This window comes from Phocoena phocoena, chromosome 6, assembly GCF_963924675.1.
Source record: "Phocoena phocoena chromosome 6, mPhoPho1.1, whole genome shotgun sequence".
Classification (NCBI taxonomy): Eukaryota; Metazoa; Chordata; class Mammalia; order Artiodactyla; family Phocoenidae; genus Phocoena; species Phocoena phocoena.
In genome coordinates this window covers 10692194-10718343 of record NC_089224.1, presented here as the reverse complement: position 1 = coordinate 10718343, position 26150 = coordinate 10692194, and the positions used below count along the sequence as shown (strand labels likewise).

General features: G+C 41.1%; 1 protein-coding gene across 1 annotated transcript in view; it reads right to left on the bottom strand.

The window, feature by feature from the left end:
- The window catches only part of FBXO16 (F-box protein 16), a 55349-nt gene that overhangs the window by 5423 nt on the left and 23776 nt on the right, over positions 1-26150 (bottom strand). The window contains exons 5-7 of the mRNA XM_065879581.1: positions 22462-22626; positions 18168-18400; positions 12801-12903 (exon numbers count right to left, since the gene is read on the bottom strand). Of these exons, the coding sequence (XP_065735653.1) occupies positions 12801-12903; positions 18168-18400; positions 22462-22626 (501 nt within the window). The remainder of the gene's footprint in view (positions 1-12800; positions 12904-18167; positions 18401-22461; positions 22627-26150) is intronic.

The following is a 26150-nucleotide window of genomic DNA, read 5'->3' as shown; positions in this document are numbered from 1 at the left end:
CAATCTTTCAAGGGTTGTATTATAGTCCATTTATAGATGAGCCAAATTTATAGCTATTTGAGCTGTTCACAATCTTTTGCTCTTAGAAACGATGCTGATATAATTTTTTTTTTTTTTTTTTGGCTGTGCCACACAGCATGCAGGATCTTAGTTCCCTGACCAGGGATTGAACCTGCGCCCCCTGCAGTGGAAGTGTGGAGTCTTAACCACTGGACCACCAGGGATGTCCCTGATATAAATTATCTTTACATATATGCAGGTCTGTCTGCCGTCACCTGTTTTCTGATGGGCTAAGGGTGTCGACAGCCATGCAATCTACCAGTAATTCCAGTACCGGAGCATCTTCACATAGAGTATTCCTTTCCTCAACCTGCTCCTAAAAAGACAGAATCGGGTAATTTAAATGTATATATATTTATTTATTTTTTATTTTTTGGCGGTACGCGGGCCTCTCACTGTTGTGGCCTCTCCCGTGGCGGAGCACAGGCTCCGGACGCGCAGGCTCAGCGGCCATGGCTCACGGGCCCAGCCACTCCGCAGCATGTGGGATCTTCCCGGACTGGGGCAAAAACCCGTGTCCCCTGCATCGGCAGGCGGATTCTCAACCACTGCACCACCAGGGAAGCCCCTAAATGTATTTTTTTCATCAGTTGAACTTACTGTTCTTTTTCTAGAGATATTTACACAATAGTTTCTCTCCATGTTGCTGTCACGTTTTTAAATGGAAGGACATGGGAGAAGATGCATGGAAAGCTATGCTTCACACATCAGAACTCTCTGGGGTTCTTTTCTTAGCCCACTTCCTGGGCAATCAGTGCCTAAATCTTCAACTGCTGGATTTATATCTCTCGCCCTGCTCTCCCTGCCAAGCTCTTGACTCATACATTCAGCTCCCTTCTCAATGTGCCTACTTGTCGTCCCGCAGGTACTTCACACCAACCATGTCCAGTCTCAGTAGGAGATGTCATGAACCTTTACACAATCGCCCAATCCAGATACCCAGGAGTCATCCCTACGCGGCTGGAGCCTGCCCCTCAGCCTGTTAAGTCCCTCGAGGGCACGAGGGCACGACTGGGTCTTGTTAGGGTCACACATCCCTCGAGCTCCCTCGAGTGGCTGTAAGATACTTGTTGGATAAATGAATACACATATGAACGACTTCTCCTTCTCTTTCATTTCAGGGCAATGGCTGAAACCACCTTGCAGGGGAAATATGAAGCAGGGAGAGAAAATTCCTATCTTCTGGCTGGATGTCATTTTATTGGGCACAGAGAAGGGAGTGAGAAAGGCAACAGGCTACTGAGGCTGAGTGACCCCAGCAAGAGGGGGGCTCCTCAGGAGGCTAAGGCCCAAGAAGGGCTGTTACAGGGAAAATTTGCATACCAGTGTGTATACTATACATCTGTGTCTGTCGCTCCCCAGTTGAATTTTTCTTGTTGTTCTCCATTTATGTTATTTGCAGACATTTGCAAATGATCACTGATACAAACAACACCATTTGATAAACCCATGGATCCCTTAAAGAGAATATATCAGGTAAAGGAGTACTGTAGGTGGGGCTTCCCTGGTGGCGCAGTGGTTGAGAGTCCACCTGTCGATGCAGGGGACATGGGTTCGTGCCCCGGTCTGGGAAGATCCCACATGCCGCGGAGCGGCTGGGCCTGTGAGCCATGGCCGCTGAGCCTGCGTGTCCAGAGCCTGTGCTCCGCAACAGGAGAGGCCGTAACAGTGAGAGGCCCGCGTACGGCAAAAAAGGAGTACTGTAGGTGGATATGGAAAACAGATAAATAGAATCACAACAATGAGAGCCCTGCAGGGTGCCAATCACTCTTCTAGAAACACCACCACCACCAACAATAATAATTGCAAATATCTGGCTGCTGGGCATTATATTACTTCATTTAATCTTCCCAAGCCTGTGATGCGGTAAAAAAAGCTAAAGAAGGACTTCTCTGGCGGTACAGTGGTTAAGACTCTGCACTTCCACTGCAGGGGGCGCAAGTTCGATCCTTGATCCGGGAATTAAGATCCCACATGCCTCGGGGCCAAAAAACCAAAACAGAAAGCAGAAGCAATATTGTAACAAATTCAATAAGGACTTAAAAAAAAAATCTACCCTCAACACTTCATGATGACTCCCAGTTCAGGGGTGATGTGGTAATACTGTATGTAAATATGGATTATTGCGTTTGAAAGTCATAAAATCAGGAGTTTTTCATTTTAGTCATATAAACACAGCTTCGACTCACCCCTGTAAATTGCCTAAGCGTAGGCTGGGAGCTGAGTGACAAGTAACGGCCACTGGTGGGGATGAAGATGTCTGGGGAGGACCCCTCCCCAGAAGGGTTTCCTTCCAGGAGGAGAGTCTAAGCGGGGTGACTGCTCATCCTGGCTTCAGCTGAGTGGATGCTTCACCCCCAGGATGGAGCTGCTTCCTGCACTTTTCCATCTGGGGATTCTGTGCAGAGGACCCCTGCTGTCCTCTGTCTGCCTACGAGCCCAGAAGGCTGAACAGACGGTCTGATCACCCCTCCAGGTGACACCGATGAAGAGGGTGCTCTCTTCTCCTCCTAGCTTACTCTGCTTCTATGAGAAACAGAGGAAGGGATGAGGGAGAAATAATCAACACAGCTTTAAAGAAGCCACAGGCCTGTCTTTGTTCTTGGTTTGTCTTTAACTTGGGGTGAAACTGTCAGCTGTGGAGGAAGGCTAGGCAGAAAATTCTAGCCAGGGTTTTGAAACTTAAATCCATGATTTTGTGGGACTTCCCTGGTGGGCCAGTGGTTAAGACTCCATGCTTCCACTGCAGGGGCGCGGGTTCGATCCCTGGTGGGGGAACTAAGATCCCACAGGCCACACAGGCATGGCCAAAAAATTAAAAAATAAAATAAATAAATCCAAGATTATGTGATGGCACCATTCAGCCTCCCAAGTAGGTGGCATAAAGTAGGAATGTGTTCCAACACATTCCAATGGTTGTTTGTTAGTAGGGATCATGAATTCATATTTCAAAACATCCATGTCTTAGAATATTGGCTTCTACTGTAGTTTGTGGTAAAATACCGTATTACAAAATGTTTTACACGTGCACATACATATATACTACATATACACGTATATATTTTAAACCCCAGTAATAACAGTGATTAAAATACCCGTCATAGGGGCTTCCCTGGTGGCGCAGTGGTTGAGAGTCCGCCTGCCGATGCAGGGGACACGGGTTCGTGCCCCGGTCTGGGAAGATCCCACGTGCTGCGGAGCGGCTGGGCCCGTGAGCCGTGGCCGCCGAGCCTGCGCGTCCGGAGCCTGTGCTCCGCAGCGGGAGAGGCCACAGCAGTGAGAGGCCCGCGTACCGCAAAAAAAAAAAAAAAAAAAAAAAAATACCCGTCATAACTAATATGTATATAACTAAAAATATCACATAACTCATAAACACGGTTCTTCTTTTCTGGTAGATCCTCAAGAGAAGCTCATTTTTGTCAAATACTTTGTGTTTAACTCTTCAGTAAAAAGAAGCAGCCATTTGGCCCCAGGGCAAGAGAAGCAGGTAGAATCACTCCTGTTGGAAATGCCAGGGTAATTTATTATGGGTGATCAAACAAGAGGCTACAAGACAGAACAAGTAAACTATGCTCCTTCAGAGGCAAAGGAGAAATGCAAAGACTCTAAGCAGTGGCCCTTCCTGAGAGTTAATTTTGCCCCCAGGATTCTTAGCAATTAAGCCTTTTGGTCTTGTAGGTATCAGAAATTAACAAAAGCCCATAATGTAGTTAGTAGGTAGCGCATTGGCACAAGACAGAATTCACAGCGCTGAGTTTAACACACGCTAGGAGTGTGGAATCAAAAACTCAACACTGGTGACTTTCCGGGTGGTCCATGGTTAAGACTCTGCACTCCCAATGCAAAGGGCCCAGGTTCGATCCCTGGTCAGGGAACTAGAGCCTGCATGCCGTAACTAAAAATCCTGCGTGCCACAACTAAGACCCGGAGCAGCTAAATAAAAAAGCAAAAAACAAAACAAAAAAACAACCCCACACAGATGAGGAGTAATGAGCAGGCAGAAGATGTTATGGAGGCCAGGCAGGAAAAGAAAATATATGGCTTACATTTCCTATAGCTCTGGCTGCAACTATTTTTTACACAGAGGAAACTGTGAGAAAGAAGACAAAGAATAGTGGGGAAAGTAAAGGTAAAAGCGAGAAACAAAGCTTATTCCACAGGTTGGAGCCTCCTCCTGGCCATGTGGCTGACCGCTCAGCAGCGTCTCAGCAGCGTCTCACCATGAACACTCTCACTGGTCCCTGCTGTCTCCATGATGATTTGGTGTGACTCTGACAGCTTCTGCTAGTTACTGAAGCTTACTTTGAGCTGAGCACTGTTGTTACTAACTCTATTCTACAGACGAGGAAACAGAGCCTCTGAGATTGCTAACAATTTGGCCCAAATCACTGAGCTGCTAAGACTGTGAGATCAGGCATTGAACCTAGGCTGTTTCAGTCCCTAGCCTGTGCTCTTGTTCAGCGAAGTGAAAAATAAGATGGTATTTAATGGGGGAGAACACGAACATGTATTGAGTACTTAATATATACCTGGCGGCATTTAGTCCTCACCACAGTCCTGCAAGGGAGGTATCATTATTCCCATTTTATAGATGAAGAAACTGAGGCTCAGAGAGGTTAAGTAACTTATCCAAAGTTGCGCTGTTAAGTAAAAAAGCCCAGGTCTCTCAGACCGCAGAGCCCATACTCTTTCTTATTCTTCCTTCCAAATGGAATTCTCAGGAATTTCACTGAACTAAATAAATAAAAATCTCTCCTTTAGATATTTTTACCTCTGCACATCCAAACCAAACAGACATTATAAAACGAATACCTGGGGGTTTCATCAGAAATTGAAAGGAATCTATTAAAGATTGCCTGCAAGGAAGCCACTGCATAAACTGTGTTTTGTAAATTCTTCTGTTGTAATTAATTAAGTTTTCTAAAGTTCAAGAGAGAGATGGAAGACAGAAACCAGTTTTTATTGGTTTACAATCAGAATTCGTGAATATACTGGCTTCTTTTTTGGTATAAGGAGAGAGCAGAGAGTAAATGTGGTAGGAAACTATGGGGGTCCACAGATCCAGAATTTAGCCTGGAATGGACTTTAAAGATGTAATTCAAACTTATAAATGGGGAAATGAAAACTCAAATAGCTTGAGTGACTGCTAGTTAACAGTAGAGCTGAGGCTAGAAACCTGGGTGTCCTGATTCTTAAACCATTATTCTTTCCATGACATGAACCAGGAATCACTTTAGAGAATATTCCTTTTTCCTCCTCTTTTGACCCAGACAGGGATGAAAAAGTGAGAAAGCTTAACAAAGCATTAAGGATCATACACCATGGTCAAGTGGGGTTTATCCCAGGAATGCAAGGATTCTTCACTATATGCAAATCAATCAGTGTGATACACCATATTAACAAAATGAAGGATGAAAACCATATGATAATCTCAGTAGATGCAGGAAAAGCTTTCCACAAAATTCAACACCCATTATGATAAAAACTCTCCAGAAAGTAGCCAACATTGTTCTCAATGGTGAAAAACTGAAACCATTTCCTCCAAGATCAGGAACAAGACAAGGTTGCCCACTCTCACCACTCTTATTCAACACAGTTTTGGAAGTTTTAACCACAGCAATCAGAGAAGAAAAAGAAATAAAAGGAATCCAAATTGGAAAAGAAGAAGTAAAGCTGTCACTGTTTGCAGATGACATGATACTATGCATAGAGAATCCTAAAGATGCTACCAGAAAACTACTAGAGCTAATCAATGAATTTGGTAAAGTTGCAGGATACAAAATTAATGCACAGAAATCTCTTGCATTCCTATACACTAATGATGAAAAATCTGAAAGAGAAATTAAGGAAACACTCCCATTTACCACTGCAACAAAAAGAATAAAATACCTAGGAATAAACCTACCTAAGGAGACAAAAGACCTGTATGCAGAAAACTATAAGACACCGATGAAAGAAATTAAAGACGACACAAACTGATGGAGAGATATATCATGTTCTTGGATTGGAAGAATCAACATTGTGAAAATGACTATACTACCCAAAGATATCGACAGATTCAATGCAATCCCTATCAAATGACCAATGGCATTTTTCACAGAACTAGAAAAATTTCACAATTTGTATGGAAACACAAAAGATCCTGAAGAGCCAAAACAATCTTGAGAAAGAAAAATTGAGCTGGAGGAATCAGGCTCCCTGACTTCAGACTATACTACAAAACTACAGTAATCAAGACAGTATGGTACTGGCACAAAAACAGAAAGATAGATCAATGGAACAGGATAGAAAGCCCAGAGATAAACCCACACACATATGGTCACCTTATCTTTGATAAAGGAGGCAAGAGTATACAGTGGAGAAAAGACAGCCTCTTCAATAAGTGGTGCTGGGAAAACTGGACAGCAACGTGTAAAAGAATGAAACTAGAACACTCCCTAACACCATATACAAAAATAAACTCAAAATGGATTAAAGACCTAAATGTAAGGCCAGACACTATAAAACTCTTAGAGGAAGACATAGGCAGAACACTCTATGACATAAATCACAGCAAGATCCTTTTTGACCCACCTCCCAGAGAAATGGAAATGAAAACAAAAATAAACAAATGGGACCTAATGAAACTTAAAAGCTTTTGCACAGCAAAGGAAACCATAAACAAGACGAAAAGATAACCTTCCGAATGGGAGAAAATATTTGCAAACGAAGCAACTTGACAAAGGATTAATCTCCAAAATATACAAGCAGCTCATGCAGTTCAATATCAAAAAAACAAACAACCCAATCCAAAAATGGGCAGAAGACCTAAATACACATTTCTCCAAAGAAGATATACAGATTGCCAACAAACACATAAAAGGATGCTCAACATCACTAATCATTATGTGATTAGAGAAATACAAATCAAAACTACAATGATGTATCACCTCACACTGGTCAGAATGACCATCATCAAAAAATCTAGGGCTTCCCTGGTGGCGCAGTGGTTGAGAGTCCGCCTGCCGATGCAGGGGACATGGGTTCGTGCCCCGGTCCGGGAAGATCCCACATGCTGCGGAGCGGTTGGGCCCGTGAGCCATGGCCGCTGGGCCTGCACGTCCAGAGCCTGTGCTCCACAACGGGAGAGGCCACAACAGTGAGAGGCCCGCATACCAAAAAAAAAAAAAAAAAATCTACAAACAATAAAGGCTGGAGAGGGTGTGGAGAAAAGGGAACCCTCTTGCACAGTTGGTGGGAAAGTAAATTGATACAGCCACTATGGAGAACAGTATGCAGGTCCCTTAAAAAACTAAAAATAGAACTATCGTATGACCCAGCAATCCCACTACTGGGCATATACCCTGAGAAAACCAATTCAAAAAGTGTCATATACCACAATGTTCATTGCAGCACTATTTACAATAGCCAGGACACGGAAGCAACCTAAGTGTCCATCGACAGATGAATGGATAAAGAAGATGTGGCACAGATATACAATGGAATATTACTCAGCCATAAAAAGAAATGAAACTGAACTATTTGTAGTAAGGTGGATGGACCTAGAGTCTGTCATACAGAGTGAAGTAAGTCAGAAAGAGAAAAACAAATACCGTATGCTAACACATATATATGGAATCTAGAAAAAAAAAAAGTGGTTCTGATGAACCTAGGGGCAGGATAGGAGTAAAGATGCAGACATAGAGAATGGACTTGAGGACACAGGGAGGGGGAACGGTAAGCTGTGGCAAAGTGAGAGAGTGGCATGCACATATATACACTACCAAATGTAAAATAGCTAGCTAGTGGGAAGCAGCTGCATCGCACAGGGAGATCAGCTCCATGCTTTGTGACCACCTAGAGGGGTGGGATAGGGAGGGTGGGAGGAAGACGCAAGAGGGAGGGGATATGGGGATATATGTATACATAGAGCTGATTCTCTTTGTTATACAGCAGACACTAACACAACAATGTAAAACAATTATACTCCAATAAAGATGTTAAAAAGAAAAAGAGTAAATAGGCATAAGGGATCTTATTGGGGTTTTAAAATGAAATGTTCTAAAACTGATTTATGTTGATGGATACACAACTTGCTAATTTCACTAAAAGTTATTGGATTGCACACTTGAAATGCGTGAATTAAATGTTTTGTAAAATATGCCTAAAAAAACCCCCCAAAACTATCAAGACACTAAGAATCAGGTTATCCTGGAAAGAGGTCAAGAAGGTAACTGCAGAGGCTGGAGCTAGCAAAGCACAGGAAAAGATAAGGTCTTATCTAAAGCAATTAACAGTAAACCGGCAATTAGAGGATTTTGTTACTTGTGTTTAGCTGAATGCTGTGAATAGCAAGCTTTTTGAAATTCTTGGCCAGATCAGAACCTAGAAAGTGAGGACTTCTAACCTCCGTTGAGTGTGAGACAAAAAGGCAGCTGTTTTTATACTTAACTTGGTAGAAAAAAGAAAAACAAAAACAGACGAGAAACAGGATATCAGCTGGGGTCCCTGGGGTCCCAATTCCAGGCCCTGGGAAGACCAAAGCTCACCCCCTTGGTTTTTGTGAATTGTCCTGAAGGGCTCTCTAGGTTTCTAGACTTCTTTTTTTTCTTTCTAATATTAGAAAGTGAAGTCATCCTTTATTCCACTTTTCTTCACATGCCACATCCAATCTACCACAATGCAGAATATGATCACTCCTCACCAATACCACCGCTAACATGCTGGTCTGAGCTACCAGTATCTCTCCTAACTTCTTCCCCTGTTTCCATTCTTGCCTGCCCCCCCCCCACCTTTTCTTATGGCCGTGCCACACGGCATGCGGAATCCTAGTTCCCCGACCAGGGATATCGAACCCGTGCCCCTGGCAGTGGAAGTGTGGAGTCCTAACCACTAGACGACCAGGAAAGTCCCCAGTTTCTAGACTTTTGAGACCTTGCTTCCATGTGTAAATTGAGTAGAATTTACTAGAGAGATGGAAGGCGGGGTTTAAATCCCAGTAATAGGGAATAAAGTTGATAGGAATGGATGGGTTACTATCCAACACTAACCTGGCCCCTCTCCCCTTCCCTGTCTCAGCTTCTTTCCATCAGGCTGGCTTCTCTTTCCTGGTCTTATCTCTCTCCTCCCCTCTCTCTGCTCCCCCTCCACTCCCCTTGCAGGAGCAGAAGCAACAAGGTCTTCCTCTAATCTCCAGCCTCAGCAGGCTTTCCTTCTCTGGAGCCCAGGTGCCTGTAGCATCCAAGCCCTCGAGGTGTCATCCCTCCCTACAAGCCCCTCAGCGGCTTTCCCCCGAGGAGACAGCTCCCTCCTTCCCCTTCCCAAAGAGGAATCGTGGGGTCAGCTGTTAAGATTTAACAAAAAAATTTTTTTCACGTCTTTACACAAGATCGGAAAATCTCTGAAGTTTAAGATGGTACCCGGCTGTCCTGTGGTGTTTATATTTTTTCATTGCTTTGTTCTGTATGGAATTTTGTTATAATAACTAATGGTAATGGGCATTTCCTGATATTTATATAATTTTGATAAACCACCTTCAAAATTACAAAGCGTTAGTGATCGGATCTAGGCTTTATTCCCACCTTCTATCAGTGATTCACTCTAAAAGGTGGTTCAATGAAGCAGCTATGATGAGGCAGTGCTAGAATTAAAAGGGAAATCAGGTACCCTTGCAGGCTTTGAGAACGCAAACCTAATGATAATAGAAAACATCACCAACTCACAGCAATATACGTGGATTTGAAACTGTTTCCTGGAGAATGTTTCCAATATGGGGGAGAGCTCTCACATTTGAAGGCTCTAAGTAATGACAGGCAAAAAGTGAAAATGTCTCAGTGGCCTGACAGCCACGCCCTAGAGAGATGGCCTAAGGAATATTCTTTGTACTTTACATCCGTGCTTTTTTTTTTCCTTCCAACTCTTCCATTAAAAAAAAAAAAAACATTTATTTATTTATTTTTGGCTGTGTTGGGTCTTCGTTGCTGCACACGGGCTTTCTCCATTTGTGGCTAGTGGGGGGCTTCTCTTGTTGCGGAGCACGGGCTCTACGCGCACGGGCTTCAGTAGTTGTGCCTCGTGGGCTCTAGAGTGCAGGCTCAGTAGTTGTGGGGCAAGGGCTTAGTTGCTCCGCGGCATGTGGGATCTTCGCGGACCAGGGCTGGAACCCGTGTCCCCTGCATTGGCAGGTGGATTTTTAACCACTGCGCCACCAGGGAAGTCCCCAACCCTTCCATTTCACAAAGCTTTAACTTCTCCAAGTGTCACATACCCCTTTGCCACTTAGAGGAGCAAGGAATACTCCAGGGTTCAGGCCTCAGGTCCTTCCTGGGCTTTGGTGATCTGTCCTTCTCATCCTGGCTTTATAACGTGTTCCCCTAAGTTTGCCTAGTCACCTGTTTCTCGAGTTCCTCCTGAATCTTCCTAGATAAACCTGTCTAAATGATGCAAGGATTTTCTATCTAATGAATATGGGATTTTCTCCACTGCAATCACACCCAGGCTGTGTCTACCACACTCTCTCTACAGCTGCACTTGTTGGAGTTTTATTTACTCCCTACTTTTCTTATGTCCCCTAATTGAATTTCCTCAATACCCATTTCCTCTCCTCTCAGGCCCCACTGCCACTACTTCTTCATTTTCACAATCACCTTGCCTCATCTAGGAGGTTGCTCTTTTCCTCTGAGGGATGTGGTGGGCAGTGGGGCAAACTGGCACCTCGGGGGGAGGGGGCCTTAGCCACCTGCAGCCTGTGGTCCAAACAGCAGGCTTATCGCGGACACCATTACAGAGTCAAAAATCCTAGCTCACTTTTGGAGGGTTTAATTATGCCTTGTGCTCCTCAGAACTAAGCAGAAACAGGGATTCTTTTTTTTAACCTTTTTTTTCTTTTTTTTTTTGGCCTCGCCATGAGGCATGTGGGATCTTAGTTCCCCGACCACAGATCGAACCCACGCCCCCTGCAGAGGAAGTGCGGAGCCTTAACTACTGGACCAGCAGGGAAGTCCCCAGAAATAGTGATTCTAATTAGCATATTTACAGAAACAATACAAGTAGATCGATACAACTGTACACTTCACTTATTAATAGCTTAATGGTTCTCCATCACTGTTTAATTTACCCTGGCTTCCCTTTCAGCTTTAATTAGCACAACTTTTGAAGTTGTTAATTTATAATGACTATTTTCACTTAAGCAAGGCCTGCTAGTGTGTGCCAGATGGTAAACATCAAAAACCCAGAGGGAAGGTTTCTGTTTAGCCTTCGATTTTTGTTTTGTTTTTATTAAGCCAGAGAAAGCTTCGATTGTGCTGATAATTTGTAAGCATACATCACCAACTTTTATCTTCCTTCAAATGCCCGGTTCTCCCCCAGATATGTCTTCTACTTCTGGCCTAGGAGGGGCCAGGGAACTAGGCAGAAGCATGCCTGAATGGCTTGGGTGATAAGCCTCATAGAGTTATTTTTCTCAATTAATGGTTTTCACTGACAATTTTACTGCTCTATTTTAAGCTTCCCCATTCCCTTGGGCATCTGTACATATGTCTGTGATAAGCCTCATCCAGTCCAACAAAACTGGCTCCTCAGAATACAGACTACCCTATCTTAAAAAGCTCATCTCTCTTTTTGGAACATAACACTTGAAAATGCATTTAAACAGAAAGTAATTGAGCTTTAAAGGAGAACTATAAAAGTGACTTATTCATGAGTACACACTTATTCCTCTCCCAGTTGACACCCATTTTATATTAATTTTCCTTGAGTGTGTATCCGCAGCCTTTTTCTAAATGTTTACTACTAATAGAAACTGTTTATTCCACCCTTATTCCCTTCAACTTTGCTCCAAAGATTCTCATATGTGCTGAAAGGGATCTACTGGGGGTACAGAACCACAATTTGGGAAAGTCTGCTATGAAATAATAATGCTCCCTAGTCATAATCACTGACTTTTATTAGGTAGTCAATTAGCTATTTTTTAATTAGGGAAAGAAAAGAAAATTCTTAATTCATTTTTTCTGAAGTGATTTGAAATGCACTTTTATAATCATGTTCCATTGGTGGCAGGAAAGCTGTGAAAATCATGCCTTTTTCTTAGATTAGTGGAACCTTCACTCTACAGATAAGTAATTTCTATAGAGAAATTTCTATAGGCTCTCCTCCCCCCACCCCAAAGGACTCACAGAAGAAGAAAGAACCAATGATAATAATGCTCCCTTTATACTGTACAGTTTTCAAAGCAGATTCATACACATCAGTTCATCCAAGCTTTTTTCTCTCTTTTTTTTTTAAACAGGTGGGAAAACAGAGGCTCAGAGAGATAAAATAAAGGGCATCTTCAAGGTCACACAGCTAGTCAGTCAGTGTCAGAGACTAGGATTTAAAGCACCACTTGATGATTCTGATTAAAAAAAAAAAATTCAGGGACTTCCCTGGTGGTCCAGTGGTTAAGAATCCGCCTTCCAATGCCTGGGACGCGGGTTCGATCCCTGGTTGGGGAGCTAAGATCCCACATGCCCCAGGGCAACTAAGCCTGCGCTCAGCAACTTCTGAGCCCACACGCTGCAACGAAAGATCCTGCAGGCCGCGACAAAGACCCTGCATGCTGCAACCTACACCTGACACAGCCAAATAAATAAATTAAATAAATAAATAATTTTTAAAAAAATTACAACAAACAAAAACACCAAATTCAATCTTGCGAATAGGCTTAGAGATCCAGCAATTATCATTAACATTATGTTGGGGAATCTTTTGTAAGAAATACTTACCAGTGACTGTGCTTTTCCTAGTTTAGATCTGTCTCGTGATTTATTTTTCTTATCACGTGACTGTCGGTTGAAATCTGGAGTCATTTCGTGTCTTTTCCTTCTTCTGTAAATTGGAAAGCATTGGAAAAATTATAAATATCATTTTAAAGCTTTGGTGGTTGGCATAGCTGTTTGTCCATTTGATTTTGTTGTACCTGTGGTTTAAAAGATTGTCTTCACTCAACTGGAAACAAACAAGCCAAATATCTATCAATAGAGAATGGGTACAATAAACTCTGACACATCCACACAATGGAGGACTGTGAATTGTAAAAAGGAAGGCAGAATATTTCTTTATATAACTGTGGAGTGATCTCCAGGATATATTGTTACATGAAAAAAGAAAGGGGGATAAAGTGGTATGTATTGTGTGACACCATTTCTTTCAGAAAGGTGTGTGTGTGTGTGTGTGTGTGTGTGTGTGTGTATTTGTTTATATATTTTTTAATGGAAGGACTGCACCACGACATTTTGAAAACTAGTTACCTATCAGCAGGATTCCTTTGTGATCCAGTCAGGAACAGGGAACAGTATGGAGGGGTCGGAACAGAAGCTAGACTTCTCCAAATACACTTTGTTTTGTGTATCTGACTCTGGAACCATATCAAAATTATAAAATAAAATGAAGGAAGGAAATTCCCAAAAATCTAAAAACAAAATGAAACAAATGATCTTATCTCTCCAGTTGGTGGCATTACCCCACATAAAGGAATTACTTCGTGGGACTTTAACACAGTAATTTGTCTGAATAGTCTTAGTAGAATATATCCTAAGGACAAAAACACAGGCAAAGAAATTTTCAATTGTTTTCAGTAATCCTGTTGTTTGGATTAATACTAATATTTGTTTTCTAAAACTATTGTATGTAATAGGACAAAGTAGGGATCCACGAACTACAGCCCAGAGGCCAATGCAGACTCATGCCTGTTTCTGTAAATAAAGTTTTACTGAGACACAGTCATGCTTACTTCTTTCATATGGTCAATGGCGATTTTCAGGCTGCAGTGTTGGAGTTGAGCAGTTATGACAGAGATATGCCCTGCAAAGCCTAACGTATTTGCTGTTCAGCCCTTTCCGGAAAAAGTTTGCCTAAAATAATGGACCAAGGCAATGATCATCAATGGCCACTAATATCACAAAAAGAGAGACAAACAGAAACCATGTGCCTCGTGATGGAAGTACCTGAGCATTATATACTCAGGCCTCCAGATCTGAAGACTGGTACTTGTACAGGAGACAGAGGAACATGCTGGGAGTACAGTCCCCAAAAACCAGAAGATGAGAAGGTCTGTAGGATAAATGACCTGATTTCTATAACAAACAAATTGCAAGGGAAAAAAAAGGAGGGCAGAGAAGAAACCTATGGATCAAAAAAACCCAAAAAACTTAAGTGACACGTGGACCAAATGGAATATGTAGACCTTATTTGGGACCTGATTAAACAAGTCAACTGTTTAAAAATATCAAACCCTTACGAGACATTCAAGGAAACCTGAAAACCGACTTGATTCTTGATTGATTATATTAAGGCATCATTCATTGACTTAGAAGTGATATGGTATCATCTTATGATTTTTAGACAGTCTATCTTTTAAGGAGAGGCCTTGAAATATGCATGAATGAAATAATACGACATTTGGATTTGTCTCCAAAGTAACCAGGGGGAACAGCAGAGTGGGTGAGGAATGAATGAAACCAGACAGGTCATGTGTCGAAAACTGTTAATGCTGGATGGTGGTTATAAGAGGTTCTATTCTCTTTACTTTTGCATATATTTGCATTTTCATTATAAAAAGTTTTATTGGGACTTCCCTGGCGGTCCAGTGGTTAAGACTCCATACCTCCATTGCAGGGGGCCCGGGTTCAATCCCTGGTCAGAGAACTAAGAGCCCTCAAGCTGCGCGGCCAAAAAACAAAACAAAACAAAACAAGACCAGCTTTGCCCAAATATTTCCTGATACTTAATTTTCAAAAATTTCCACCAGCTTTTTTTTTTTTTTTTTTTTTTTTCAGTACGCGGGCCTCTCCCTGTTGTGGCCTCTCCCGTTGCGGAGCACAGGCTCCGGACGCGCAGGCTCAGCGGCCATGGCTCACTGGCTCAGCCGCTCCGCGGCATGTGGGATCTTCCCGGACCGGGGCACGAACCCGTGTCCCCTGCATCGGCAGGCGGACTCTCAACCACTGCGCCACCAGGGAAGCCCGAGCAGTAATTCTTTAATGTCATTGTAATATATGGTCCATATTAACTTTCTGCAATTATCCCGAGGGCCCATTACAGTCTTTCTTTTTTTAACCAGATCCCGCCTAGATTCCAACTGCATTGGTTTGTTATGTCTCTTATGTCTAGAACATTTTCCCCCGCCTCTTTTTTCCCCCTATGGCACTGACTCTTGGAAGAGTTCAAGCACCTGGTCTATTTTGGTGAATGTAGCACATGCACGTGAAAAAAAAATGTTTGTGGAATTGTATGTTTATCTTTTAAAATCTTTCAGATTTTGCTTTCTGTACTTTTAGGCTTTGTAATTACGTACATATGCATTGCAACAGTTATGTCTTTCTGTTTAGTTTATAGATCCCTGTATCATTATGAAATGTCCCTCTTTTTGTTTGGGAATACTCTGTCTTTATGTCTATTTTAACTGATATTAACTGTCATTCTAGCCTTCTTATGCTTCCTCTTTGTATGGTACATCTTTTTCTACCACTTTATTTTTAAGCCTAACTGTGCCTTAGTATTTAAGGTGTAGCTCTTGTAAAAAAGCATATAGTTGGTTCTTACCATTCCATTCTGATAATCTCTGCCTTTTAATTGGAATGTTAAGTACATTTAATGTAATCATTGCCTTTCACAAATAGTAATTGAGTCTCACAGAAAACTCAGGAGACTATTGGTTTTTCTCAGGTTAATGTACCATTCATATGCCTAGGTAAATTTGCCTCTCTCTAATTTACCAACCTAGTCCAGACTAAGGGCCACATACAAACTTAGACACTATCCTCAGGGATACACCGACCAATACACAGTTAATACATTCACAGTGGTTCCAAATTCAAGAGTTCAAAAGGATATACAGTGAAACTTTCCTATCCATCCTTGTCTCCAACTTACTGTTCTCCTTGAAGGCAAATGGTAGTATCAGTTTCTTGTGTTTATTCCAGAGATATTGTATGTATATAAAAATATGAATGTGTATATATGTATCTTTCTCCTCCACCCATTTAAATGTAAACAGTAGTATTTCTTTCAAACTCTGTTTTATACCTTGTCTCCCCGCCATCCCCCTCGAACTTTCTAGATTGTCAGCAAACTATTTAGACTTTTTCTGATACAACTAGATGAATGTGAATTTCATGAATCAAAAGGCTACACTTCCTTTGAAATCCACCATTTAATGAGTATTGCAATGATAGTCAGTGGTAACAAAGATGAGTAAGGCATAGTCTGTGCTCTCAAAGAGCTCAATTCTTGCTTAATTAGGGATACCACTCTCATCTCACCTCCAAAGGATCCCAATGTAATTTGAATGTCCCTAAGTCATCAAGCCTTCTGGGATTACCCTTTCCTTTTTTAGCCAAATAATATCCTTTTAGAAGCCATCCTACTAAAAAAAAAAATGCTTACTTACTATGTGTCAGGCACTATTATAAGCATGCTACATATATTAATCCTCACAGTGATCCTGTGACTTGGGTATTACTACTATTGCCATTTTACAGAGGTGGAAACAGGCACAGAGAGGTTAAGGGACTCCCCAGGGTCACACAGCTAGAAGTGTGGGAGTCTGGATTTGAACCCATGCAGTATGGCCCCTGAGCCTGTACATTGTCACTATCTTATGCTGCCTTGATGTTAATCTGTTGAAATAGAACCTAAAACTATGAAAAATGTATTAAAACATTTTAAAATTTTGTTTCCTTAATTTCTTGTTTATCCTGTGTGCGTGCATGTGTGTGTGTGTTAACAAATGAACAGATACATATGTACATACAGATGTATATTTTCTTACTCTCTTTTCTTTCTACATTATGGGTAGGATACTAGAGACACTCTTTTGCAATTTGTTTTTCTCACTTAACTGTACCCTGGAAATCACTCCTTACCCGTTCATAGAGATCTTCCTCATTCATTTTTACAGTTGCCTAATACTCCATTGTGTGAATGGACCATACATAGTTTATTCAACAAACACTCTCCTATTTATGGGCACTTAAGTTATTTCCAATATTTCAAAATCATAAACAATACTGCAATAAATATCCTTGTGCTGACGTACTTTTGGTATTTTCAAGGTTGATTCCTAGAAGTGGGATTGCTGGGTCAAAATAAATACAGATATTTTTTGCTGGATGCTGTACAATTTTTCTCCACAAGGTTTGCGCCGATGTATATTCCCACCAACAGTGTATGAGGGTGCCTGCTGGCCCACAGCCTCACCAACAGAATATATTGTCAAACTTTAAAGTTTTTGCCGTCAGAGAGTTGAAAAATGGCATAGTTTGCAACGTTGTGCAAAAAGCAACACTGGGAGGATAAATCAGAAACGCATGAGATTTGTAAGTGGGAATGGAGTGGAAAAGATGAGTGTGAGGTAGAGTGCAGAAGATGGAGGGGGTGATTCTCTGAGTCCACCTTCTGTACGCTTTTTGTATAGTTTTACATAGTTTTAACTCTAGAATCACGTAACATACTCACATGGGGAAAGGGATATTTAAAGAAAAGAACCCACATGACTTTTGAACACAGTAGTATGAGTATATACCCAGGCTAAAGGCAAAAAGAACCAGAAACAAATATTGAATTCTAGTTAGTAGATTTGTTTCGATAATGATATGAGTTAGCAATTCTGAAATTACTTTCAGAATTTGCTAAGTAAATATATACTCTGTGTATGTACTATATATAATACATTTTATATAAAATTATATATGTACATATAATATATAATCAAAATTATATATGTATATATATGGAGATATGTATATGGAGATTACATATTTGTATATCCCTCCCTCTGTCACAGAAGGGAGATACAACTGTGGAAAAGGAAAAGACTAGAATGAACCTTATGGTACTGGATTGGAATTTGAGGTATTAAAATATTAAAAGAAGCTGTAAGGAAAGCATTACAGCTACAAAATGCCAACAAATCCTAAAGAACCGGACAAATTTACCAATAATGGTTCATTTACTTTTCAATTACTTTTTGCTTCTACGTAGTGAAAAGCATTTGTATTTCACAGTAAGTTCTGTTTTCATCTTTTCATAGACTGAAGTGCCAGTAGATTGTTTCTAAAAGCAAAAGAAGTGGAGAAGGGCATGACTCTCACCCTTGCCAGCTTTGCTCAATGGGGTCACAGTTGTCCAGGTAATTGAAGCGAATGATATCAGTTGGATGTTTGTCAGAGGATCGCCAGGGTGGGAGTTCTTTCTCCCCTGGGTGGTTCTTCTTTCTCAAAGAGGAAGAGGACCGGAAAGCTGATGAAGGGGATGGCTTTTCCTCTGGAGAACTGCTTGTAACTGGTTGAACATCAGCGATCACAAACCCATCTTTTGGAGGTGTCTAGAAGAAGAAAATTAATTATTTCTGTTCCCAAAATACTATAATAATAACAGAAGTAAAACAAAGAACATCAGCATCACCGTGATGGCAACGATAACGGTGACGATGATTATAGCAGCCACCACCCCAGGACTACTTGCTATGTGCCAGGCACTGTCTCAGAAGTGTTCATGCGTTACTTTATTTAACCTTCACAATGACTCTAAAAGGTAATTGTCACGACTCCCATTTTACAGAAGAGGAAACTGAAATAGGATAAACGAATTAATTTGCTCACTACTACTACATAAGTATTGACCCAGGGTCAGAATTTGAATCCAGGACTACCCTGCTTCAAGTCCACACACGGAACCTCTCTATCTTGAACTGTCCCCTCTCCTACAATATCATTGTACAGTTTTCCACAACTGCAGTTAATTTATTCATAAAAATATACACATGCTAAAAAAAGTACCCCAGCCCTAAGTATACCTAAAACAGAGACAATTTCGATTATGTAGGGGTAGACTTCATAGATTTTATCAGTTATCAAAACTTCAGCCATTCGCAAAGAATACTTCTCCTTTTTTTTTTTTTTTTTTTTGCGGTACACGGGCCCTCACTGCTGTGGCCTCTCCCGTCGCTCCGCGGCACGTGGGATCTTCCCGGACTGGGGCACGAACCCGTGTCCCCTGCATCGGCAGGCGGACTCTCAACCACTGCGCCACCAGGGAAGCCCTGAATACTTCTGCTTTAATTGCCCAAAATGAAAATCTATTTTTGGTGTATAAAATTCATAAGGTTTTTATGTGGTTGTAGCCTGAGGGAAGTGGTAGTGGTATGCTGAGAAGCCATTAAAGGTTTAATTTTTGTTCTTTAAGAGATTAGGGAAGCTTTGCTCAGTAAATTGGTTTGCTTGACTTGTTTGTGAAAATTTAAAAATTCCCCAGTCCCTCCAAGCAGAGTCAGTTAATTTCTTATCCTTGTTTCAACTGTTCTTTGTATATATTTCTACTACCAGATAGCACTTAGTATTCAATGTTGTAATTATTTGCTTGTCTGTGTCCTGGGCCACTAGACTAGGCTTCCAGAAAGCGGGGTTAAGACCAATGTACTCTTAGCACCTAGCACATAACAGTATGTAATAAATATTTACTCATTTAGTGAGTGATTGCAATTAATAGAGTAAGAAGACATTTTATATTTATATAACTGATAGCTCATTACTGGTTTAGTATTCAATATTTTGTGCAGATCTCATTTTCAATGGACATTCAGGGAATTCCCTGGTGGTCCAGTGGTTAGGACTCTGTGCTTTCACTGCCTAGGGCTCGGGTTCGATTCCTGGTCAGGCAACTAAAATCCCAAGCCACACAGTGCAGACAAAAAATGAAATTAAAAAAAGTAAATAAAATGGACGTTCATTTCATTTCTCTGAGTTCATATTGAATGAAATCTGTCTGCTTTTGCTGGAAGAGGTCTTGTTTAACACCACTGGGAATAAATAATACATGATAATAAAAAGCAATTTCAGGGAAGAAAATTTAGGCGTGCATGCTACTAACTATATATAAATAAGCGTCATTAATTCTGAAAAGTACACGATATTTGACCCATTAACAGAATAGGTAATAAAGAAAAACTGATGACTTCTCTGTTAAGTAAACAAAAATCTTATTCCCTTTACCCAAAGTCTTCTTGAGAATTTTTAAAATCATGAATGTTGAAAAAATTTTGAATGTTTTTGTTTGCATATATTGAAATGACCATACATCTTTTCTCCTTTATTATGTGAATTACATGGGTTGATTTTTGAATATTATGCCAACTGTATTCTCCTTGGATATATCCCACTTGGTCATCATTTATTATTCTTTTTTTATATATTACTGGATTTAATTTGCCAATATTTTTAAAGGATTTTTATGTCTGTGTTCATGATGGGTATCGGTCTGTGGTTTTGTTTTGTTTTCTTTTAAAGTCTGTATCTAGTTTTGATATAAAGGTTATGAGTTGGGCAGTGTTCCCTCTTCCTCTATTTTCTGAAAGAGTTTATGTAGAATTGGTATTAAAATTGGTATATTAAAAAGTACTACCTACAGAAATTTAATACTAAGCAAAGATGTGGCAATTTTCTTGCATCAGAACTATTCATTATTTTAAAATATAGTTATGCATAAATATTTTGTGGAGAAAGAGTTATTGCTGAAGACGAAGCATTAAAGTCAGTGTTATATATAATACTCAAAACCTTTTTTCATTCTACAAGTTGGTTAATCACTTTTCTCTCCTCTGCCTCAGACCAGCCCATGCTTCAGCCATTGAATGCCATTTCCTGCCTACAACTGAGAACGAGAGTCAAGAAAAGCCTCATGGGGACTTCCCTGGTGGCGCAATGGTTAAGAATCCGCCTGCCAATGCAGGGGACACGGGTTTGAGCCCTGGTCCAGGAAGATCCCACATGCCGCAGAGCAACTAAGTCTGTGCGCCACAACTACTGAGCCTGTGCTCTAGAGTCCGCGAGCCACAACTACTGAGCCTGCGCTCTAGAGTCCGCGAGCCACAACTACTGAGCCTGCATGCCTAGAACCCGTGCTCCGCAACGAGAAGCCACCGCAATGAGAAGTTCATGCACGGCAACGAAGAGTGGCCCCCGCTCGCAGCAACTAGAGAAAGCCTGCGTGTAGCAACGAAGACCCAACGCAGGCAAAAGTAAAAATAAATAAAATTTTTTTTTAAAAAAAGAAAGAAAAGTGTTTTGATAAAAAAAAAAAAGTCATAGCTATTGTAATTTTTTAAATAACTTGTCTACCAGTTCAGTTTAAAAATTTCTTTTTTTGGCTTCCCTGGTGGCACAGTGGTTGGAAGTCCGCCTGCTGATGCAGGGGACGCGGGTTCATGCCCCGGTCCGGGAGGATCCCGCGTGCCGCAGAGCGGCTGGGCCCGTGGGCCATGGCTGCTGGGCCTGCGCGTCCGGAGCCTGTGCTCCGCAACGGGAGAGGCCACAACAGTGAGAGGCCCGCGTACCGCAAAAAAAAACAAACAAAAAAAAATTTCTTTTTTAAAGAAATCCTCATGGAGAACACCAATTATTGAACTCAGAAAGACTAGCTTTATCATTGCAATTATAACAATATTAATTATGCATAGTTTATTACTCTATTAAATGTAGATGGATTCTTCTTCGAGCAAACAATAGAACGAAACCTAAATGAGCACGCTAAATAGTCAGCTCAGGAGCTGACTCTTCATATTTCAAACGGATTCTTCAATTTGAAAAGGATTCACTGCAGCTTTTTTACAGAAAATCCCTGTGGTTTAACAAATGATTAAAAAATTTTAATTTACACATAATTTTTCAGGAACTCATGTACTGTACAAAACAATGCATAACTCCGTAAATATATATTAGATCATGCCATAAAGAAAAAGCTCATAAAAATTTCCCATAAGTTACCTAATTAACTGTGACTACAAGAATGAACATAAACATTGGTTATAATGCATGCAAAACCACTAGAAAATATTATGCTCAGATTATTTACTTTTTATGATTATATGTACATGCTTTACATTGCTAGTTTCTAGGGTAAAAAGAACTTTAACATGCCCATATGCCCTTCCCTAATTACTAATTTATTGCAAAACTCTTCTTTATAAATGATACAAAAATTAACTTCAGCTCGTCTGGTAGAATCATAGACAATTTGAATCAATTACGTAAAGTGTGATGACCCATAGGTAATAAGGACAGCACACTCCCCCAGAATCCCAGTGTCAGAACTCTGTGGTATAGGCGCCAGAGACACAGAAATCCAGGAATCTGAAGAGTGAGGAGCTCCCAGTCCTAACCTGGGTGGAACTGTGGTTTGGCAGTGTCAGGTGACAGTTCTCAACTCACATGGATACCTTGAAAAGCGCCATCAAGTTCTCAGAAAAGGAGAATTTTAAAGTCACATCAATAGTATATTTCCTTTGAGTCAACTGCCTTCCCCAACTTCAAGATTGATCATTTAGTCTTAGTTCTAGAATTCCTAGATAGTGGATGTTTGTAATTTTGTTGCTTCTTTCCCCAAATTTACCTTGGGCTTGGTAACATGGAGTTCTTTCACCATTTGAATATAGTGTTTCTTCCATATACCCTGCTCAAAGGGAGTTGGAGAGAAATTGATGTACCAGTTAAACCGTAAACATTTGAGCATCCAGAGCTGATCCAGTTCCGTTAAGTTCTTCCAATGCCAGCTCACCTGGAAAAACAACAAAAATTTAAAAAAAAACAAAAACTATTCAGTTTACATGCTCACTTTCTCTAGGTTTTGAGCTGTCCCTTTCCACCAAATCACAGCTTAGTTACCTACTGCCTGAAGTGCTGCCTAGCCAGGCAGAAGGATTTTTTTAATGTTAATTCAGACTTAGAATCAGAGTCAACTAATGTTTATTGAGCACCTATTAACCATTCTCATAGCAACCTAAGGAGGGAAGTATAATTATTATTCTCATAATGCAAATGAGGAAACTGAGGCTCAGATAGACTTTGGAACTTCCTAAAGGTTCCTGAAGGTCTCCATATGAAAGTTACAGAAACTCCGGTTGGCACATTGCTTATTCTTTTCATGATATGCTTCCTTTTTCCCCTCCATTCTTATGATTTAACTAAATATAAATTTTATAAAGGGAACACCATTGCTAATACTATATTGGAGTGCCCTAAATAGCCTTTAAGTTTCAATAGAGCATTAAGTATTTGTTCTATACATTCCATTTCCATAGCTTTAGTGTCAATCCTACACATCCAGCAAATAGTGGAGGTGACCTTAATATGTGTAGTAGTACTTATAATAATTTACTCCAGGTTTTGAGTAAGTCTTGGTAGAAACTAGAGTTGAGTCCATATATAAAGTTGAGACTAGGCATTCTATGTCTCTTATCAAGAGTTGCAAAGATGACAGCTAACCTTCAAACTCAAATTTCATCCTTGGAAAACTGGCCTATTTTTCAAGATTAACTAAATAATGAATAATGTTTGAGTGCCCCCCAAATAAGCAGAACACTCTATAATGGAACTTGCTACCCATCCATCCATTTATCTATCCCTCTCTTCCTCCCTCCTTTCGTCCTATCATGTCTAGGATTGTTTTACGCGCTGAAGATGAGACGTGCAGGAGAGAGGCATGCCGGAGAGGGCACAATTAGAAGTAATGACAGGTTCAGGAGCTGGAAGGAGGAAAAAGCTTAGAGGATCTGATAGAGCCCTGCGGGCAGAAACGGAAATCACATCTACTTTGTTCAACCAGACATGAAACTACACAGACCTTAATCTCCGTATGGTTAGTTAACTCAATTCAATCGAGAGGTGAGGTTTGGGAAGGAGGGGATGGGGAGAAAAGTTGCTCAATTCTCACTCTTTTCCTCTGAAAAGAGGAACCTTAGATCTGGTTTAGACCTGGGTATTTAAGTTGGGGGTCCCCCCACCGGGGTAAATAAAGTTTTCTTTTCGTTGTTTTTTGTTTTTTAAACTAAACAGGAATGAGGAGAAGGGTAGGTAAGAACTTTCAAAAGTATAAGACAGGGACTTCCCTGGTGGCACAGTGGTTAAGAATCCGCCTGCCAATGCAGGGGACACAGGTTTGATCCCTGGTCCGGGAAGATCCCACATGCCAGGAGCAACGAAGCCCGTGCGCCACAACTACTGAGCCCACGTGCCACAACTACTGAAGTCTGCGCGCCTAGAGCCTGTGCTCTGCAACAAGAGAAGCCACCGCAATGGGAAGCCTGCGCACAGCAATGAAGAGTAGACCCCGCTCACTGCAACTAGAGAAAGCCCGCGTGCAGCAATGAAGACCGAATGCAGCCAAAAAAAAAAAACAAAGTTAACAAAACAAAACAAAAAACTATAAAGCATCCCCCACCATATTTTTAAACAGCTCATAGCTCATTTTGGTGCAATGACTTTACTGTTTACTTTAAATCTAGCTGAAGAACACCTGCTTCACAGTCAATTCTGGGAATAAAATACGATACTAAAATCTTGCAAGACTGACATATGGTGCACATAGATGAGAGGATTAGTTAATTTAAAATAACATCTCCCTGGAATGATAACATTCTCATTGTGAAACACTTGGAAAATTCTGAGAAGCTTGAAGAAAAACAATACCCATAACCCCATCGATCAGAGATGACCATTATTAACAACTTGGTAGAGTTCTTTTCCTTGCCATCTGTTTCCTAGGCATATACGAAACAAAACTGGGAAACTCTGTATACAATTTAAAATCATGCTTTCTTCATTTTACACATAATAAGCATCTCTGTTCTTCCAAAACATGTTTTCTAATAGCTGCATAGTAATTCATCATATGACTGTATGATACTCTCTTATTATTGGGCATTTAAAATGCTATGTTGCGGACTTCCCTGGTGGCGCAGTTGTTAAGAATCTGCCTGCTAATGCAACGGACACGGGTTCAAGCCCTGGTCCGGGAAGATCCCACATGCTGCGGAGCAACAAAGCCTGTGTGCCACAACTACTGAGCCTGCGCTCTAGAGCCTGCAAGCCACAACTACTGAAGTCCACATACCTAGAGCCAGTGCTCTGCAACAAAGAGAAGCCACTGCAATGAGAAGCCCATGCACCGCAACGAAGAGTAGCCCCTGCTCGCTGCAACTAGAGAAAGCCCGGGCGCAGAAACGAAGACCCAACACAGCCAAAAATAAATAAATAAATAAATGTATTTTTTAAAATGCTATGCTTTTTTTTCTTTTTCTTTTTAAATATTTATTTATTTTCTTATTTGGTTGTGCTGGGTCTTAGTTGCGGCAGGTGGGCTCCTTAGTTGTGGCATGCATGTGGGATCTAGTTAGTTGCCTGACCAGGATCGAACCTGGGCCCCCTGCATTGGGAGCACGGAGTCTTAACCACTGCACCACCAGGGAAGTCCCGCTATGCTTTTTTTTTTTTTTTTGTGATACACGGGCCTCTCACTGTTGTGGCCTCTCCCGTTGCAGAGCACAGGCTCCGTACGCGCAGGCTCAGTGGCCACGGCTCACGGGCCCAGCCGCTCCGCGGCATGTGGGATCTTCCCGGACCGGGGCACGAACCCGTGTCCCCTGCATGGGCAGGCGGACTCTCAACCACTGCACCACCAGAGAAGCCCCCGCTATGCTTTGTGACCACCTGGAGGGGTGGGATAGGGAGGGTGGGAGGGAGGGAGACGCAAGAGGGAAGAGATATGGGAACATATGTATATGTATAACTGATTCACTTTGTTATAAAGCAGAAACTAACACACCATTGTAAAGCAATTATACCCCAATAAAGATGTTTAAAAAATTGTTTCATTTTTGGAATAAGTAATATGTGTACATTAATACTAAATTCAAAGATACCAAGGAGCACACGGTAAAAAGAAGTCTCTCTCATCCCTATCATCTAGCCACTCATTTCCCTCCCTGGATGTAACCATTGTTACCAGCTTCTTGTGTGTCATTCCAGAATATTAACAGATATGGATATACTCTTTTTTTTTTCTTTCCAAAATGGTAGGACAACTCTGCACTTTTGCTTTTTTCACTGATGATATATTGTGGAGATGGTTGCAACCGGTCCCCTATTAGCAGACACTTCCATTGTTTCCAACATTTTGCTACTACAAACTATGCTGCAATATTCTTACACAAACATAATTTTTGCATGTGTTGAAGTATGCCCATCAGACAAATTCCAAGAAGTGGAACTGCTGGGGCAAAGGGAATCTTTATTTAAAAATTG